At 52.5% G+C, this 16290-nt stretch overlaps 1 protein-coding gene across 1 annotated transcript; it reads left to right on the top strand.

Annotated features, from left to right (window-relative positions):
- The first annotated feature begins 1192 nt into the window (after positions 1-1192).
- On the top strand, positions 1193-2131 carry LOC122153057 (olfactory receptor 14J1-like). The gene has a single exon (XM_042789175.1). The coding sequence runs from the start codon at positions 1193-1195 to the stop codon at positions 2129-2131; it is 939 nt and encodes a 312-aa protein (XP_042645109.1).
- Positions 2132-16290: the final 14159 nt, after the last annotated feature.

Raw genomic sequence — 16290 nt, forward strand, 5'->3', positions numbered from 1 at the left:
GGGCTGAGGGTGACTGCCCTGCGGTGTCACCGGCTGGGAGGTGGCGGGCAGAGCTGGGAGAGGGGAAGGCTGTCCCGAGTGCCTGGCTGTCTCTTTGCTGGCCTCTCCCAGCTAGGCCATTACGGTGCATTTTGTGGGTCCTCCCATGCAGATGTGTCCGTGGGAACCTGGTGTCCCAGATCTCCTAGAAGCTGTGGGGCTCTGGGCTGTGCTGCCCATGTGGTTGAGGACAGAGCTGACTTCAGGAGATGCCACCAAGAGGACACTTGGTGACTCCTTGGGTTGTCCTCCCAAGCTGGGAGTCACCCTGCAGACAGCAAATCTCTCCCCCAGCATTTGTGTGTAAAACGCATTGGAGAATCCCTGAGATGCTACAAGAAGGAAAATGTTAATTTGTTGGAAAAATGAACTCTGTGTCCTTGGCAAGGAGTGGGGTGGTAAGAATTTGCTAAAGTACCGGGAAACAGGGTGAAATATTTAGTGATCTGCAGTGGATCCCTCTGCTCTCAGCGGGGTCTGATTGCTTCTCCAGGTACCTCAAGAGATCAATCCCCCTCCATTTCAAGGGGCAGACACAGGGCAGTCGGGAACAAGACAAACGGACAGACCAGCTCACCTTCCCCTGTGTTAATCCACAGGAAATCTTTTTGCCTCCCAGGACTTGTTGCTGCTCAGACTGAGCACAACAGAGATGCTGAGCATTTCTGATTTCACAGAAGAGTCCCCAGAGGAGATGAGGCTGGGGTGGGGGCAGTGGGGTGGTAGGGAAGAGCTTTCTGAAAGAAAAAACAGAAACAAAAGCCTGAAACTCCTTGATGCAGTCAAGTTTCCTTGGAATTGGGGCTGTAGATTTTGTCAAGCCCTTTAATGTTCAGAGGAAATTCACCTGAGAAAATCTGTGAGACCTGGCCCCTACGTGCCCCCTGCTCCCAGGCAGATCCTGGCCTAGAGCTTGTCCAAAACATCTGGGAGCCCACAGGCCCTGCTCTTCACAGCACCCCCAGCCAGCACAAACCAGAGTAATATCCAGGGATGTCCACGAAGGTCCTAAGAAGCAGGAAAAAAGTGAGGGGTAGTGTGTCTAAGGGGCATGACTATTTGAGGGATTTCTTTGGTTTTTCACAGAGAAGTCTGTCCTCACTTGTCACTGTCTTTTCCCTCTGGTACAGGCACCCAGGTTCATATGGAGACCATGTCCAACAGCAGCTCCATCACCCAGTTCCTCCTCCTGGCATTTGCAGACAGACGGGAGCTGCAGCTCCTGCACTTCTGGCTCTTCCTGGGCATCTACCTGGCTGCCCTCCTGGGCAACGGCCTCATCATCACCACCATCGCCTGCGACCACCACCTCCACACCCCCATGTACTTCTTCCTCCTCAACCTCTCCCTCCTCGACCTGGGCTCCATCTCCACCACTCTCCCCAATTCCATGGCCAATTTGCTCCAGGATACCAGGGTCATCTCATTCTTGGCATGTGCTGCCCAGGTCTTTCTCTTTGTATTTTTCCTTGGAGCAGAATATTCCCTTCTCACCATCATGGCCTATGACCGCTACATTGCCATCTGCCAACCCCTGCACTACGGGACCCTCCTGGGCAGCAGAGCTTGTGTCCACATGGCAGCAGCTGCCTGGGGCAGTGGATTCCTCAATGCTCTGCTGCACACTGCCAACACATTTTCCCTACCACTCTGCCATGGCAATGTGGTGGACCAGTTCTTCTGTGAAATCCCCCAGATCCTCAAGCTCTCCTGCTCTGACTCAAGCTATCTCAGGGAAGTTGGACTCCTTTTGTTTACTGCATTTTTATCCTTTGCTTGTTTTGTTTTCATTGTGCTGTCCTATGTGCAGATCTTCAGGGACGTGCTGAGGATCTCCTCTGAGCAGGGACGGCACAAGGCCTTCTCCACGTGCCTCCCTCACCTGGCTGTGGTCTCCCTGTTCATCAGCACTGCATTTTTTGCCTACCTGAAGCCCCCCGCCATCTCTTCCCCATCCCTGGATCTGGTGGTGGCTGTTCTGTACTCAGTGGTACCTCCAGTTTTGAACCCCTTTATATACAGCATGAAGAACAGGGAGCTCAAGGATGCCGTGAAGGAATTGATCCAACGCACCTTGTTCCACCACCATTAACCTGCCTCACCCTCTCTGCAGAGTACCCAGAGCTTGGCTTAGGCCAAGCCTCTGATTTATTTTTCCCTTGTGATAATTACCATAAGAGGTAACTGCTTGGCTTCATACCACTTCTCTAGAGGCTTCATCTGTTGTGTCTCACACTTTCACAAATGCCTTGAACACTCTACCAGATCCGGCCTCCCTGAGAGCATCTCAGCAATAAAAAGGGTCTCCCGCGTGCAGTGCCTGAAGGCTGGGCTGTCCTAACAAAGCTGCTGCCACAAATAAGCCCAAGGAATTGGACTTTTAAAAATCTCTTTTCTCAATATTTACTTCCTGCTTTGGGGCGATAAATTTGTGGCAACTGTGTGATCTATTGGACACCAAGTGGTGCTTTCAAAGACTATTCCTGGTGTCCAGGGGCTGTGTAGATGCTGCAGGAGCTCTCCATTACCTCTTAGGTAGCCACATATATAGCAGGGCTGATGGCATGTAGTGTTCCCTGTGGAAAGGAGTCTGGAGGGGTCAGGAAAGAAAGAACACTCTCTGTGTGCCCTGGTGTGGGCAGTGAATGGACAATCAGGAGATGAGACACCCCTCAAATGTGAGGATCACCCAGAGTAAAGCACTAAATCCAGATACCCATAAGCCATGACCCTGCATTTTGGTGGGAGCCAGTGAAAATGCAACAGGCACGGGGAAAGGAGACTGGAGAAATGTGGAAGCTGCTCGAGGAGCCCCAGGGCAGGGGGTCTCCTGCTGTCCTGGGCAGCAGGGCTGGTGGAAAGGCAGAAGGGGAACAAAGGCAGCCAGGCCTGGGGATCACTTGCAGCATGAATGCAGGACAGACAGAGAGTGCCTGGCCTCTGTTTCCTTACGCCCTTTGGACCAGCTCAAGTAGTGGGAACACTGAGGAGGCTTCTGTCCCTATCTGGGATGCTCCCTGGGGCTGCTGTGCCCTTCAGAAGTGTTGGAGCTGTAGGGTGAGTGCCCAAGTCCCAGCCCACTCCTGACTTCTCCCCTGGCTCAGTCAGACAGAGCTTTTTGATCAGGTCGTCAGCCGAAGAACAAGACAAAACATGTAGCACTGACCTGCCCGCCACAATGGTCTTACAGGTAGCTGTGAGATCCCTCACAAGCATGGGGAATTGGATGTCCCCACCACCACCTGAATTTTTGGTGTCACACCTCAAAAAGCAGTTTGCATTTCACAGGCCCATTGTCTGTTTCTCCTCCTTCATGTGGTTCTTCCTGGGCATCCCCTTTGAGTCTTTTCCTCTTTGTTCCGACACACATGGCCTTCCCAAGTTGGCATTTTGCCCTGGTTTTCCATTTTCGTAGCCCACATGGACTGTGTCTTCCTGCACAGTTTGTCGTGGTTTAGGCATGATTGACAGCCAACCACAATGCAGCACCTCTCTCTCCCTTCCCCTCCGGCAATGAGAAGGGACAGAGAGCCAGGCTTGGGGTTTGAGATAGGACTGGGATGGGGAAAAATCCCCCTTTCATGATCACGAGCAAAAGGCAGACTCGTTAGGGGAAAGAAAAAAAAGAACATACATTTATTACAGACACTAACAACACATAACAGAGTAGGACAGTGAGAAGCATTGCCACATCTTGAGAACACCTTCCCCCCACCCCTCCCTTCTTCCCGGGCTCAGCTCTGCTCCCGATATCTCTACCTCCTCCCCCAGTGGCGCAGGGGCAGGGAATGGGGGGGTGCAGTCAGTGCTGCCACTTCCTTCATCTTCGGTGAGGGGAGTGTCCAAAACTTGTTACCCCCTGCTCCATCGTGGTCCCCCTCTCACAGGAGACTGTCCTCCACAAACTTTCTCTGACATGAGTCCCTCCCACGGGCCGCAGCGTTCCCCACACTGCTCCGTCATGGGTCACTAACTTCCTCCGACTGGATTCCCTCCCACGGCTGCAGCCCTTCCCGAGCTGCTCCGGCGTGGGACTCCCCCGCATGCTGCAATCCTCCCAGCACTGAATTACAGCAGCGGGGCTACCTTTTTCCATGAGACCCCGGCCTTCTTCAGGCACAGAACCTTGATCAGCTGAGCAGGAACAACAGGCTGTAAATCAATGTCTGCTCCACCGTAGATCTTCATGGGTGTCAGGGGGGGGCCGCCCTGCCGTCTCACCACAGGATACAGGAGGGTCTCTGCTACGGCACACCTCCCCCCTCCTTTCTTCCTCCGTTCCTCCACTGACCTTGGTGTTCATGCAGCTGCAGCAACTCCTCCTCACAAGTCCAACTGCCCGTCACCACGTCCCTTCTTAAATACGTTATCGCAGAGGTGCAGCCGATTGGCTCAATTTCCCAAACAGAAGTGGAGCTGACGTGGAGCTGGGGGAGCTTCGAGAAGCTTCTCCCAGGGGGCCGCCCCGATAGCCCCCTCCCCTGCCACCAAAAACTCCACCACTCACTCAACCCAGGACAACATCTTATAGCCATTAATTCCCAAAAATTTTAAGAGTTCAATGGTTAGCTGAATACAGGTCGACTTTTTTTCAGTATCTACTAAAATGTCATCCATGTACTGTAAGGGCAAGTGTTCTGCTCATGTGGTCAGTGTTTTTTTCCTTTGTCCATGGAAAAATAGGACAGAGCGCAACCTCACAGCAAGTGCAGACAGCCCTTCTCTGGGGTCTGCCAGGGTCTGCACCAGGAGAGAGGCCAGGCAGGGCTGGCCGGTCCCCCCATACAGGCACTGAGACCAGCAGGAGGATGGAGATGGTTTAGCAGCAACGCTCACCCATAAACCCGGGTGAGCAGCCAGTGCTGGAAATGACCAGCGAGATAGGCTAGGGGGTGCTGCAGAGCTCTGGGCACTCACCCCACAGCCCCAGCCCCTCGGAAGGTCACAGCAGCTCCTGGGGCACAGAGGGCTCTCAGCCTCCCCATCAGCCCCAGGGCTGGGGCCAGCCATGCCATGAGCAGACGCAGGCCAGCGTCTCCCTCTCTCTGCTGCTCTTCTCTCCAAGAGATCCTGATTGCCCAGTGCTGGCAGCCCCTCTGTGCCTGTCCCTCTCCCCAGCACAAGACTCCTGCACTGGGGGCTCCCCAGGCAGCTCCTGCTGTGCCAGCGAGAGAAAAGCTGCCCAAACTGGTGCCTCCAGAAATAGGTCTGCTCTTGTCGCGGGATGTCACCTCAGGCACGGCCCTGAGCTGGCGGTGCTGCTCTGCAGGGCAGTGGTGGCTGAAAGCCACGGGGAGATGGTCCCAGGGAGATCCCCATGGATCAGCCATCATTTCCATTGCACTGGGCACCCCCACGTGAAGGGGCAGCACAGGCCTATTCCCTAACACATCCCCCCATGCCCTCCTGCCCTGAACCCCTGGAGAACCCCAGCACAGCAGCACGCTCAGAGGGGCAATTCCTTCAGCCTGTTCCTGACCTCAGCTTTGGAAGAAGAGACCAACCTCCAGACATCGGCACTGAGACAAGCCTCTTTTATTGTGGATATGCAACATGGGAGGCCAGCTGTACTGTCTTACCAGACACATGCACAAAAGCCTCTCTGTCAGAGAGGCTGGTTCATGTCTCTGAGAAAGAGGAGTGGATGGAGACATTTTGGAACAAACAAGAGTTTCACAAATAAAATGCTTACTGCACAGAAGGTTTAAGATAAGAGTTGCAAATCACTTCTGAAGAGACATGGGCATCTTATCCCTGCTGAGACAATTGGCTGAATCAGCTTCTTCAGTGCGTCTTTCATCTCCTGGTTCCTCATGCTGTAGATGAGGGGGTTCACTGCTGGAGGCACCACGGCGTACAGAAATGACACCACCAGGTCCAGGGATGGGGAAGAAATGGAAGGGGGTTTCAGGTAAGCAAAAAATGAAGTGCTGATTAGCAGGAAGACCATGGTGAGGTGAGGGAGGCACGTGGAAAAGGCTTTGTGCCGTCCCTGCTCAGAGGGGATCCTCAGCACGGCCCTGAAGATCTGCACATAAGACATCAGAATGAAAACAAAACACCCAAATGGTAAATAGGCACTAACCACAAGGAGCCCAACTTCTCTGAGGTGGGAGCCTGAGCAGGAGAGCTTGAGGATCTGGGGGATTTCACAGAAGAACTGGTTTATGGAATTGCTTTGGCAGAGTGGTAGGGAAAATGTGTTGGCAGTGTGCAGGAGAGAATAGAGCAACGCAGTGTCCCAGGCAGCTGCTGCCATGTGGACACAAGCTCTGCTGCCCAGGAGGGTCCCGTAGTGCAGGGGTTGGCAGATGGCAACGTAGCGGTCATAGGCCATGATGGTGAGAAGGGAAAACTGTGCTGTTATCAAGAAGACAAAGAAAAAGACCTGTGCAGCACATCCCAAGTAGGAGATGTCCCTGGTGTCCCAGAGGGCATTGGCCATGGCTTTGGGGAGAGTGGTGGAGATGGAGCCCAGGTCGAGCAGGGAGAGGTTGAGGAGGAAGAAGTACATGGGGGTGTGGAGGTGGTGGTCACAGGCGATGGTGGTGATGATGAGGCCGTTGCCCAGGAGGGCAGCCAGGTAGATGCCCAGGAAGAGCCAGAAGTGCAGGAGCTGCAGCTCCCATCTGTCTGCAAATGCCAGGAGGAGGAAGTGGGTGATGGAGCTGCTGTTGGACATTTGTTCACTGCAGGCAGGGAGATTGAACTAGAAGACATTGACAAGTTAGGACAGACTTCTTTTATTCAATCTTATGCTGTTTACCAAAAAGTCTCCTCAAAATTATTTCTCTTTCTTTGGGGGTAATATATTCAGTTCCTTTACATGAGCTCAGATTTGTGATGTTTCAGAGGGGTCAATCTTTGAAGGGATAGAAATCCTCATCTTTCACATTTCTCTCAGACTGAACACAGCGGAGACCTGAGGGACAAAAAGGTTCCCTGTGCCCTAGTACAGATTCAAGAGAATGCTGGAGCAAGTCCTGGCTCTCTGCTCCCTGGAGCTGTTTTCTGCCAGGAGCCATTTCTGTGTCCCCATGTCAGCACCCTGACAGTGCTTCCAGCCCGCATCCCACCCTCTGTGTGCTCAGCTCTGCCCTGCAGACCCCTCCTGGCAATAGGGCACTGCCCAGGCTCATTCCCTACTTCCAGATACAAAGGAGAACAGCAGGCAAAACCAGAACCCTCAAAGGTGATGCTGGTGTGTCTGTAAGTAGAGGAGTAGGTGAAGGCACTTCATAAAGTCTCTGGCAAATGTGTTGATCCCTCAGTTTAACAGTTCAGGAGTCTCAGTGACATATTAAAATTTCACCGCCCCTTTCTATGTTTTCTTAGAAGAAACATGAGATCATAGAGCCTAGAAAGGTTCACATTTTTAAGGTGGCCCCTGCTTTGAACTTCCTCTTGAAATGCCAATGTCCTAGAGGTGATCTGGAGCTGTGAGCATCCCTGATCCACGCAGCAGCACCCTCTGCAGAGCAGAAGGAGCCTGCCCTGGCGGGGGTCTCTCCTTCCCCCCACAGTTTCTCCCCATAGTGCCGTGGGGAGCTCCCCGGGCAGGCTGAGGGCTGACCCTGGCAGGCGGCAGAGTCCCTGCCCCAGCACACAGTCCCCCTGGGGTGCAGGGACCCTGCTGGGAAGGACAGCCCTGGGCACCCCTGCCTGCACACTGTGTCTTCACAGCTATTCAAAATTGCCTAAAAAGAGCCCCCTCCTTGCAGATCCCATAAGCTGTGGGCTGTGTCAGCTTCAGGAGATGCCTCCAGGAACTACAGACACATCACCCTGCACCCAGAGACTTACCGTGTCAAGGGCTGTAAAGATTTCTCCTCCTTTGAACTCTCAGTCATCCTCCCAGTCCTGACCACCTTTAAACTCTTAATCTCCCTCGCTCATCTCCCTGAGATACCCCAGGAGTGCCCTTCATCCTGCTGCGCTTTGCAGAGGAGCTGCTCCTGGGCAGAGCTGTCTCTCTGCAGCACTGCCCGCTTGCCATCAGCTCCCTCTGTCCCAGCAGCTGGGACCAGCTCAGCAGCAGAGGACCAGTCCAAGGCATTTTAATGATCCCTCAGGTGGGCTTGGTGCCCAGTCCATGACCCTGAGAGAAAGCTGATGAAACCTCTCAAGAAGGCAAAGTCAGATGTAAATGCCCAAGTTTCTTGGAGCATTAATGGGTCCCCCAGAGGGACTTTACTGCCAGAGCAAACCTGTGGGCTGGTTAGAGCAGAAAACTGGAGGCAGAGTCAATGTAAAGGTGGCTCTGATGCTGAGTAAGCCTGGATGCATTTTATCAAGCCAAAGAGCAGCCCTGGCTCCAGCCCCTGGGAAAGGAGATGCTGTCCTACACCCACGGCTCAGGGCTCTTCCTGGGGCAGAGTTTTGTGGGGATGTGCAATGCCAAGGGCAGGATTGTGGTTGGACACATGCCAGGCTCTTGGGTGGAGACAAGGGGGCCAAGAGGCCCCAGTGCTGTAAGGATTAGGTGTCTCCTGGTAGGCCTTGATGACACAGCCAACAGCCAGAGCCAACAGGAGGAAGAGCTCAGCTCTGCTGGGGGCTTTCAACCTTGTCAGCTCCCTTGGCCATCTCCACCACAGGCTCTCCTATGGTGGCCTACGCCTGCACTTGTTTTCTTGAAGTCTCCGGACATCGACCGTGCTTACCAGCCTTGCTCTCACTTGACCATCTTCCTACCCTTACTGATATCTCTCCATCCTCACGGGCTGATGGTTGGAAAGCAAAGCTTTGGCTAATCCAGACTCTTTCTGGGTGGCCTATTGTACTGCACTTGGAGGGACGCTTCATGTAACTCAATGTAACACAAAATCCTCACGTCCAGTCTCAACTTCCAAAACTTCACTTTGTGCCATTCTTTCTTTCTTATGTTGTTTCTCGATTTAGAGAAAAACCTCCACCATCTCTGAAACCACACTTCAACCCATGTCAGGATAGTCCGGGTGGCCATGCTCATCCTAGTGCAGACCTGTATGCAGGTGGCCTTGTTTGTGGCCAGCATGCACCGCTGTCTTGTATGGTGTCCTCGTAGTGCCCAGGCCCTTCTCCTCAGGGTCCTGCTCAGCTACTCAGGTCCCAGACTGCCCTGAGAAATGAGGAGATTATTCTTCCTCCTAATGCAGGACTGGACACTTCTCCTTGTAAACTTCCAGAGGTTTCTGTTGGCCAGAATCCCAGAGTTTCTCAGGTTTCCCTGGGCTGAAGCTCCACTTGGTCAGCTGTTAGTGCCTCTGTGCAGATAGCTCACCTTGATGGTGGTGGTGTCTCTCACGTAATAACAGCCTGAGGAGCTGCAGGGCTCTACAGCCCCAGGTAGGAATTACCATCAACACAATCTTCAAAACAGCAAATGAGATCACAAAACAAGCAAAGTCAGGGTCAGTGGAGAAAGGGTAAATGAGGGTTGGGCTATTTGTATGTTAGACCGTGTTAGTGGAAAATATATACCTGTAGAGAGATTGAAACAATAAGGAACTCTCCAGAAGCTGGTTTTAGGTCCTCCAGCTGTCTGGGACCTGGATCCAGAATTCCCTCATCCCCCCAGTTCCTCCACACACAGACAAGCACACGCACACGCAAATGTCTCTCTCCAGCACAGCATCACAGAACTGCTGAGCCTGGAATGCTGTCAGGTTCTACCTCCTCTGTCCTTCCTCTTCATGCTTGGTTTCTGTCAGGAGCTCCTTTTTCATCCATGCCATTCTCCTGACACCTTTTCTTGACTTTCAGCATGTCTGTGTGGACTGTTCTGGAGTGAAAAGAGGAGATCATTAACCATCAAACAGCTCTCTGCACCCTTTCCTCTTCAGGGCTGTATCCCATGGGATTCTTCCAAGCAGGTCCTTCAGCAGGTCAAAGCCTGCTCTCCTGACGTCCTGCCCCTTGCTTTCTTCCCTTCTTTCAGCATGCTACACTCTACTTTCTCACCCTTGATTGTTACAGCCCTGAGCAGCTCTTCCTTGTTTGCAAGTATCAAGTCCTGCTGCAGGGCCCCTCACCTCACTGGCTCCTCAGTCACCCTTGTCAGGAAGATGTCACCAGTGAGCTCCAAAATCCTCCTGGGTGGCTTGCACCTCTTCAGCAGTGGCAACTGGGACAGTTTCAGTCTGCCATGAGGTCCAGGGCCTGCAAGCATAAAGCTCCTTCCAATTGTCTGAAGAAGGCCTCATCTACCTGATCAAGAGGTCTGGAGCAGAAATCCACCCACCCTCCCACAGTGCTGCCCATGTTGTTCTGCCCTCTGATCCTGGCCTATCAGCTCTCAGCTAACTCATCGTCAGTCCCCAGGCAGAGCTCCATGCATTCCTGATGCTCTCTCACACCAAGGACAACCTCCCCTCCAGGTCCAGACCTGTGGCCTTATCAATACCTGACTGCAAGACCCCACATTTTCTCCAGGTGCTGCTTTGGGCCACTTTCTCCCTTGAGCAACCAACTCACAGATACTCTGGGCTCGCCAGGGTCTAGTCCAGACATAGGGTCTCTAAATACATGGCTCCCAGGACTCTCCTACTTGCTGGTTAATTTGGTTTGATGTGCATTAGTGGTTCCTCCCAATGACATAAGCACCAGCATGACACATGCACACAGCCTGATCTCTCCAGTTGCTGGCCCTGAAGTTGCATGAGCCCCTTTGACTCGTGCTTCCCACTCCAGGGATGGGCCCTTGGGCCTCTATCCGTACCAAGAGCAGACATCTACTCACCCCAGAAAGTTGTGGAGGATGGAATTTCATAAGAAGACAGGACAGACTTTCAGTTGCATGGTGTGCATAAACAATTATGCTGACCAGCCACACATGACCAGCTCCTTTCATCCCCATTTCCCCCTGTTTTCCGATGCTTCTTTCTCCCCAAACCACCTTGGTCCTTCCCTTTCCCTGCCTTTGGTTCTTTCATAGGCATGCCACAGCAAGCCTGGCACAATCCCCAGTGCTCTCTCTGGCATCCCATAAGGACTCTCAGACCCCCAGAGGCAGAAACCCCCACCCTCGGTCGGCAAGGTCACTCTGGGAGACTCCTCCGATTGACCCACTTGTTAAATGTCACACCCAGATCTTTTGGACCTCTCTGTGAACGAGTATTTTTCACTTTGGGTTTTAAATTGTTTCTCTGAAAACAGGGTGATTCCTGTCCTAAGAAATGGAAATTATTTATGTTTGTGGAAGTGTTGGAGATTAGGTCAGATAAATATGTCCATGGAGGTTATATGTGAAATGGAGCACAGTTTGTCTGACCATGACCAAGTCCTGATGACATCGACTCCACGAGGCATTTACTGGCACTGATCACACATGATAAGGACCGTAACATGCATGAAAATACAACAGGCACGGAGAAAGGAGACTGGAGAAATGTGGAAGCTGCCTGAGGAGCCCCAGGGCAGGGGGTCTCCTGCTGTCCTGGGCAGCAGGGCTGGTGGGGAGGCAGAGGCGGGACAAAGGCAGCCAGGGCTGAGGGTCACTTGCAGCATGAATGCAGGACAGAGAGAGAGTGCCTGGCCTCTGTTTCCTCATGCCCTTTGGACCAGCTCAAGTAGTGGGGACACTGGGGAGGCTGCCATCCCTCTCTGGGTTTTTTCCTCAGTTTTTGCTTAGGTCTTTCTGGTGCTGGTTATTTCTCTCTCTTATCAGTCCCAGGCAGCCCTTTTCACTGAGGGCTACTACATCCACCTCTCCCCTCATCCAAAGGGCCCATCATCTCATTGTAAATGGTATTCAGGTTGGTCAGGCACAATTTGCCCTTGTTCAGTTTTTACTGGCAGTTCCAAATCTCATTCTTGTCCTTCAGGTGCTTCGAAATGGCTTCCAGGAGGATTTGCTCCATCACCTTCCCAGGGACAGACGTGAGGCTGAGCAGCCTGTAGCTCCCTCATCTTCCTTTTTGCTCTTCATGAAGATGGGTGGCATGTTTGACTTTTCCCGGGTGTCAGGAACCTCCCTGACTGCCACGGCCTTTCCAGGGTGACAGAAGCAGCCACACACTGACCTTGGCCACCACCCTCAGCACCCTTGGCTGAAACTCACCTCATAGAGGACCCAGAGAGGCATGTATGGCCAACCAGCTTGCTGAAAGTCTCTCCACATGTTCCTGGTCACTAGGCCCACTGCCACACTGAGTTTAGAGATTTGGGCCCACATATTTTTTTTTTTTTAGCCTTGCTGTGGCTGCCAACACCCTTACTGAAGCCTCTTTTGCTACCTTCTTCATCCCTTGTTAGTTCCAGCTTCAGCTCAGCTCTGCTTTTCCTAGCTCCATCCCTGAACACACAGACAAGGTCTTTGTGCTCCCCCAAGGGGATCCTGAACCCCTTCAGCCCTCTGTGCATCTCTACCCTGTCCCACAGGCAGGCTGGTGTCAAGAGGGTGGCATCTGGGGACAGCACAGCAGTGCTGGGAGCAGGAGCACCAACAAGGAAAGGGGGGGTGCGAGACATGCCCTGGGCTGCACACAGGGGCACGGGGGGGCTGGTGCCTCGGTGGTTGGCCAGGCTGTATGGGCTTGGGGTGGATGCCAGCTTGAGAGTAGGAGCACTGGCATTTCCATGGAATTCCAGTGAAAATGTGGCTGCCGCGAAAGCAAGTGGGCAGGTTCAGGCACAGGCAACTGCAGTGGCAAGGGTGCACAAGAAAGTGTGCTGGCCTCCTGCCATGGTTGCTCAGCTTCATCCATAAAATTCCACGTGGGTTTTGCATTTCAACAGGGTTGGCCTTGAAGTTGAAACAGTTGTCCAAGGCCCCTTTGTTCTACAGGGCAGTTTCCCAAGAAATCCAGCCCAAGAACTTCCTGAGCAAGACAAAAATTTCTCCCTTGTACTCCAAGGCTCTGATTCTGGGGTTTATCCTGCGCACCTCTCTTGGGAGTTTAAACCCCACCATCTCCTGGTCACTGCAGCCATGTGACACCGACCCTCAGTGGAAAAGCTCATGTGCCCATGGTTACAAGTTCTTGGTGCTCTGTCTCAAATATTTTCTCCAGAATGCCACGACAGGACACATCAAGCCTCTCATCTTGCTGCACCCATTCCTGGAGGAACGGAGAAGTGACAGGGTTTGACTGTCCCATTTTCAGTGCTGAGGCAGGACTTGGGGAAGTGCGGTGCTTCCCCCTGCATCAGCTCCTTCATCTCACTGAGAGGTGGGGCTACAACATCTGCTGGGCAGCCAGCCCAGGTTCTGGATGCCACCAGTCTTCTCTGGGGACATGCTTCTTTTAGCCACCAGCCGTTGCTGGGTCCTGCTCCACCTGCTGCCAACCCAAGGGCAGCTTCATCGCCCTTCTGGACTTTGGCAACTTCTGCTCCACGTGGCTTCATGCCCCTCCGGGCAGCTCTTCTTGCCTGGCTGAGAGCCACTCACAGGTGACCAACAGCCTCCATAACAGTGGCTGTAGGGGAGAGGGAAGGTGGGCATGAAGGGTTGCACTGGCCTTTCACCACCAGGAATTGTCTCCTTTGTATCAGCCCTTAGGAAGCCCTGCCAAAGCATCTCCCAAATTCAGTGCTGGCAGGAGGATCTCCTATAGACCCCTCTGGTCTGAGCCTCCTCCAGACACCTGCACCCCTGGGCTGGATGCTCTGCCTGGCACGGGAGGATCAGGCCACTCTCCTTGTACCCACACCATCTCCACCTTGGGAAAGAAACACCTCTAAGATTTGAAGACAGGCTTCAGGCCTGCCCATTGCTCCCACCCCCCACTTCTCTGGATATCCAGAACGACCTGAGGGGTGCTTAGGCTCCTCTTTAATAGGACATAACCAGAGTCTTCACATTTGTCTCAGGAGAAAAAATGGCACCATCCAGACCCCAAACTCACCTGTTGCAGGTCCTGTACTGCACGGTGGTGATTGGTGTCAGGACCAACTGCCACTCCCAGCTGTACTTCTCAGGGCTGTGGTCACACCATCAGATGACATTTGGGGCACCAAAAAGGAATATTGTGGTTTACCCCCAGCTGACAGTTAAGCACCATGCAGCCACTAATTCACTATCCCCATATGTCCCCTGGTGGGATGTGGAGGAGAATCAGAAAAAAAAAAAAAAGTGAAAACAGCAAAAATCCTCATGTGTTAAGAAGAATTTAATAATTGAATCAAGATGTAGTAATAATAATAATATTAATAATAATAATAGAAATAATTGCAATAATTGTAATGAAAAGGAAGATAAAAAAAAGAGAGAGGAGTAAAACCAAAGAAGAAGACAAAGGGTGCCCAGTGCAATTGCTCTGTACCCACTGATCCATGCCCAGCTGGTCCCCCCAAGCACTGATCCACATCTCACGGCCAACCCACCGCCTTCCTCCCTCTTGTTTATATACAGGGCCTGATGTCCTGTGGTATCAAATAGCACTACGGCTTGTTCGGGTCAGCTGTCCTGGCCATGCTCCCTCTGAGATTCTTGTGCCCCCCCTCACTGGCAGCATGGGAAACTGAACAATCCCTGACTTAGGATAAGCCCTGCTCAACAACAACTAAAACATCCCTGTGTTCTCAACATTATTCTCATCCTAAACCCAAAGCACAGCACTGTAACAGCTGTTAGGAAGAAAATTAACTCTGTCCCAGCTGAAATCAGGACTTTGCAGATTGCTTTTCTTGGTAAGCCTGGCTCCTTGCAACCCTTTTTGTCAAATAGGCAAGTTCTTATGGGCCCCACTGCCCTCTGCATCTGACATGCACACCAGCTGGTTGGATCATTTGGCCTCTGTGACCAAAGGCCATGGGTCATGCTCATGACCCAGGCCTTTTGCAAGCAACAAATTCCTTCCTGTTTTTCTTTGCAGTCACATGAACTAGGATTGGAAATGTCAGGCTGTGCTCTACCTGTTGTGACAAACTGCTCAGCCCTCATCACGATCTGCCTTCAACGAAAAAGACTTTTCAGCGTGCACAACATTCTTGTCGGGGTGGCTTCTGCATCTGTGCCTCCGCTGCCTGCTGGCAGGAGTTTGCTGCAAGTTTTGGAAAGCAGCAAATGCTACTTTTTGTCGCTCCTATCCCCAAAATTGACGTTGTCATTGCCCAATAAGGTGTGGTACTGACCTTCTGAGTCACATAGATTTAGGTCAACCTCGCTGCTCATTGTCTTCCTGTGAAGTTCAGTGTGACTGAGGATGAGCTAGCTCATTGTTACAGTGGTGCTTTCCACCTTCGTCATCACTTCCATTAAATGAACATTTCTTTTTCTTACCCATACAGCCATACATCCACTCAAGTTATTGTCTTCTCAGAGGAACCATCTGCACACGTGCCTTAAATGCTGATGTGCTGGAGCTTCAGTGCACAGGGACCTTGAGATACTTGGGGCTTTGGCCAGCAGGAACCTCAAGTTGTACAAGGAGAAGGGGAAAAGTGGGACTGGACCAGCAGAGGAGTGAGTCTGAGGAGAAGGCCCTGGGCACTGTGAGTGATGCCATATGTGCTGCTGGTAAAGGCTCACCATGAATAGAGCCAGCTCCTGCATATGGAGTTGCATTGTAGCATGACCATCGAGACACAGGGAGTTATCATCCCCCTCGACTCAACACTGGTGTGGCCACACCTGTAACATACTCCCGGTCTTCCAATTCTGAGGAGCAGGAAGGAACGGGAGAGTGCCCAGAGGATGTCTGCAAAGGTGGGTTTAGGAGCATGAAGCACATGAAGTGTGTGGAGTAGCTGAGTGACCTGGGCTTCCTTGTCCTGATGGTGTGGAAGGTCGTGCGGGAGTAAAAAAGTAGCTTGAAATTAGGAGTTTGGGGTGGTTTCAGAGATGGTGGAGCTTTTCTTTGTAGTGGGAAACCACCTGAGAAAGGAAAAGCATCACAAAGTGTAGCTTGGGAGGTTGAGACTGGACAGGAGGAGAAAAAAATGTCCCTTAAAGGGTAATTGCTGTGATGCCAGAGGTCACCCAGAGCCTGGATCAGTGCAGTGCTTTGTGTTCCAAGGAACAGGCAGGGAGGAAGGAGAGATCTCAGGAAAGGCAGGGAGATGCCATAGGTTGGGTGTCCACAGCCTGGGGGTCTCTGTCCCCTTGTCTATGGCAGTTGTCTCTGCTACCAAGGCCTGAAAGGAGACATGATAATCGCATGGAACTGGGGCCTCCTGGCTTCCTTGAAGCCCCCCAGGGAGGCTGGGAGCTGTGGTATCACTGTCCTCCACTCAGCATTGCCCACCCCACCCCACAGTGCCCCAGGAAGAGCCCTGAGCCAGTGTGAGGGACGGGATCCCCCTTCTTGGGGCTGACCACTTGGCATG

Source organism: Tyto alba, unplaced genomic scaffold (assembly GCF_018691265.1).
Source record: "Tyto alba isolate M040663 unplaced genomic scaffold, T.alba_DEE_v4.0 Super-Scaffold_15, whole genome shotgun sequence".
Lineage (NCBI taxonomy): Eukaryota > Metazoa > Chordata > Aves > Strigiformes > Tytonidae > Tyto > Tyto alba.

Excerpts from the sequence above, each read along its gene's own strand:
- LOC122153057 (XM_042789175.1), top strand. The coding sequence starts at position 1,193 with ATGTCCAACAGCAGCTCCATCACCCAGTTCCTCCTCCTGGCATTTGCA.